Source organism: Pinus tabuliformis, chromosome 5_2 (genome assembly GCF_031772625.1).
Source record: "Pinus tabuliformis cultivar Carrire ecotype Pingquan chromosome 5_2, CPIR1, whole genome shotgun sequence".
NCBI lineage: Eukaryota > Viridiplantae > Streptophyta > Pinopsida > Pinales > Pinaceae > Pinus > Pinus tabuliformis.
Window position 1 is genome coordinate 1,004,850,458 of NC_142306.1, and position 3,756 is coordinate 1,004,854,213.

A 3,756-nucleotide genomic window follows, 5' to 3' on the forward strand; every position below is an offset into this window, starting at 1 on the left:
AGTTAAAAAAGAAAAAAAGAAAACAGCACAGTATTTAGAATTGAAACATGAAAAGAAAGCTTATAATCTTGCATGCCATCATAATCAAAATATATTTTATGGTTGGGAGGTTTAGGAAAATCATTTCTTGGAGTTTGATATGTTATGGGTTGGAGGCTTATGCATGTGTATCAGATCGAAAGTACAGATTTTTTTTTCTTTTGGGTTTTTCTGCGCCGATCATCGTCATGTTCTTGGCCATCTTAGGGCTTTGTTTTTCAAAACCCTAATTCCTCTGCAGGGTTCAATGAATCTTTTGGATTGAAGTAGGCAATTAGCAACCAATTAGCAAAACCCTGGTTTCTTCTGATAATAGTTATTAGCCAGGATTTATATACATTGTGTTTAATGGGTGGTGTACTTCTTATTAATTGCTTCTCATGTGATAACACTTTGGATAAGAATAATGAGCACCCACGTTGAAAGTGCGCGGGAGTAATAATGGAATTTTGTTGGACATGAAAAGAAGATGATTTTGAAGAGACATGGCCCCCTGAATTTATTCTCGATCTCCCACGCCTGTCTCCTTTAAACTGTAGTTGAGGTGAGGCAGGAGGAGAGTGGCTGACAGAGACACCGACAGCATGAGCAATTTGTTGTGATTGGGGATCTCCTACAAAAAATCAATGAATTGTGACTACTAGGGGTTCTTGGTGCAGGGGTTCAAAGATAAGCCTCAGTAGTTTTGAAGAGACGTTCTGCTAGAATGTACAAGAATGAATGGATAGAATCATCGATGCCGGCTGCCCCATACTGTCAACGATGAAGATCATGGCCATGTTGATTTATTGAATCAGAATCAGAATCTGAATCTCAAACCCTAATCCCTTTAAAACCCTACAAACCCTAAAAAAAGAGCAGAAGGGGTTGGGCCAAATGGATGCATGCAATTATCAGTTCAAAATAATGAAGCCTACAATGATTTGCTTAAGTAAATAATGCAGGGTTTGCACTCATCAGTCAAGTCAGAATTAGTTGCGAAATTGTTTGTCAGCATTTCATCACATGTTTCTCTCATAAATCTGCCAGAATTATAGATTTTCAGGACGAGGGTGCCCGAGAAAATTCATGTATCGCGCATGCACCCGCTGCACGAAGAAAGTCGTACCTAAATATGCTACACAATAAGAAAACATAAGCATGCTTTTGATGCGACAGGCTAATGAAGATGCTGCTACGAATCACTCAGTGAGAATCAAAGTATGGACAAATAAATATGATCAGTGCTTGTTTTTGTCCATAGATCAGGGTTGAAAATATCTCAATCTTTCTGAAATTTTATTCGAGCATTAACAGAGACACTCAAGATTGCAATCCAAAGCTTTGAAACTAACTAAATCAAATATTTTCCGTGGAAAGTGTCTATCTGGTGACACGAAAAGTGGTCCTAATTACTACGCAACAACGGGACAAACATAAACATATATATATATATATATATATATATATATTAAACAGTGTTTTCCTAACTATATTATTGTTTTGTTTTTTTTAAAAGAATGAACTGTACCAAATGCCTCGAACTGTAATGAAGTTTTATAAACAAACGGCAGTACCTCTTAAAGTCTCCATTGTAAAACCAGTGGGGCTCAGACAACAAGAAAAACAAAACGTAAATTCATATATTATTTCCATATGAGTAGATACCTTGAATATCACAAAATGGAATCGAACTGTCATACAGTTTTGGAATTACTTTGATTATCTTCTTGATTGCATTATGCAAATCAATAAGAAAACAGCCATAACCAGAACGAATCGAACGAACTCTACTGCAGCCCCATCTTTATACTGTTATTGCATTAATCAATCTGATCAACAAAAAGGGAGACCATAACCAAAACCAAAAAGAACGAAAGAAAAAAAATACCCCGCTCGATTCTATATTGAATCGAACATAAAGGAATCGGTATCCGGAGTATCATAGTCCCACATGCAGCAGGGATTGTTAGTATCCATGACCCCAAGACTAGCCGTCATCATGGCTTGTTCGTAGTCCTCCTGAGTGCACTGCCACATGAAGGCTGGCGATGGTGGTACCTGATCCCTCGGAATCATGGAGGCCGCGGCCTGGTTTACTGTTGCTTCTTTTGCACCCGTGGGAGGCAACGATAACGACAGATTTGCAGCAACTGTAGGTGAAAATGTGTAGGAACCGGTGTCGTTATAATATTCATTCCCAACACAGGGATTCATAAGCACAGGGCTCGATGAAACCAGGACGGGCTGGCAGCTATTGGTGTTGTGGCTTTTGCAGGGATCGGCGGGCTGTTGTATGATATGCTGCTCATTTTTAGCATTTCCCTTGTTTTTTCGATCAGTAACACGCAACCCTTCGAAGGACATAAGACTACTGGCTGGGACTGGGACTGGGACCGGGAAAGGGACAGGGACAGGAACAGGAACTTCTTCTATGTTATTATTCTGCAAAACAAACTGGGGTTGTACCGTTGCCGCGACATGTAAAGCTTGCTCGCAGTTCAATGTTGATTGAGGCGGTGCAGGCTGCAGGTTTCGATCTCTGGTCAGCTGATCAAGCAAAGAGTAATGCTGCATGGACGTTGCAGGCACTAGAACTGCACCGCCCTGGAGACCATTGAATTGAAGGGCTGGAGAAACAGAGAAACCGGAGAGCACAAAACGGTGGTGGGTGTCCGCGGTAGGATTTAGGGCCGGCGGGCGTGGAAGAAGGGGCCTGAGAGTTGTAGTCTGGGAGGAAACGGGAGGGCGAGCAGAAGGTGGACGGAGATTGAGATGAGCTCGGGATCCATACAATGCAAAGGCGGCCCTGTCATAGGCGCGGGCGGCGTCTTCGGCAGTGGCGAAGGTTCCAAGCCATTTGCGAGCCCTCTTCCGGGGCTCTCTGATCTCTGCCACCCATTTACCCCAGCTACGCTGGCGGACTCCCCTGAAGCGGAATTTGTTGTTGTCTGGTCCGCCTTTACCTTTGCATTTCCGCTTTCCATTCCCGACCTGGCCGGGTGGTGTCTGGGCTCTGCCAGTTTCCTCGGCGCCGCTCCCTTCGCCTACCATATTGTAGTATTCTCTTCCCTTGCGCCTCTCAAAATGGTATATAGTAAACTAAGTATCGTTAGTATAGTACCCAGTAGCCGGGCTGCATTTTATTTCTTTTCAGGACATCGTGGCTGCTGCTGCGCCCGGGTTTTATAGATCGACACGGCGCAAAGGGCGCGGGTTGCCACCCAGCTTTCCCATATCGCGGGCGTCTGATTGAACGGGTTCACACTGCCATTGGCTAACGCACTAAGACCTAGTGGGTGCAGTCCATTACTCATCATTTACACTAGTTTAATGTAATTCCATCTAGCGGCACAGTTCACAAGATCATTACAACCGTTTTATTAGAATTAATGCTACTATCTCCAACAGCTCAATGGATCCCGTTCTGCTTGATCAGAGGCAGAGCACGCGGTATCTCTGGATATCCATCCCGATGGGATTGGAAATCGAAATCTGTTTTGGGTGCCCAATCAAGGACCATACACGTCTCTGGTTAATTTCCTAATTGCTGCTTCGTTTGAGCTGCTCAATTAATGACCATACACGGGCTCTGATTAATTCCTTAATTGCTTCTTCGTTTGAATTTATCAGCCACCCACATTTCCTTAGTAATCCTTACGTAATTATATTTTTCTTTTCATGCACAGTTCACACTTTCCTTTGCCATTTGAGCGATCATGTCACTTTCACTTCATT

General features: G+C 43.0%; 1 protein-coding gene across 1 annotated transcript; it reads right to left on the reverse strand.

Annotated features, from left to right (window-relative positions):
* Positions 1 to 1,794: 1,794 nt before the first annotated feature.
* LOC149162685 (uncharacterized) lies at positions 1,795 to 3,159 on the reverse strand. Its single transcript, XM_089435767.1, has one exon. The coding sequence runs from the start codon at positions 3,070 to 3,072 to the stop codon at positions 1,921 to 1,923; it is 1,152 nt and encodes a 383-aa protein (XP_089291893.1). The 5' UTR covers positions 3,073 to 3,159; the 3' UTR covers positions 1,795 to 1,920.
* Positions 3,160 to 3,756: the final 597 nt, after the last annotated feature.

Coding starts and splice junctions, on each gene's coding strand:
- LOC149162685 (XM_089435767.1), bottom strand. CDS start 3,072: ATGGTAGGCGAAGGGAGCGGCGCCGAGGAAACTGGCAGAGCCCAGACA.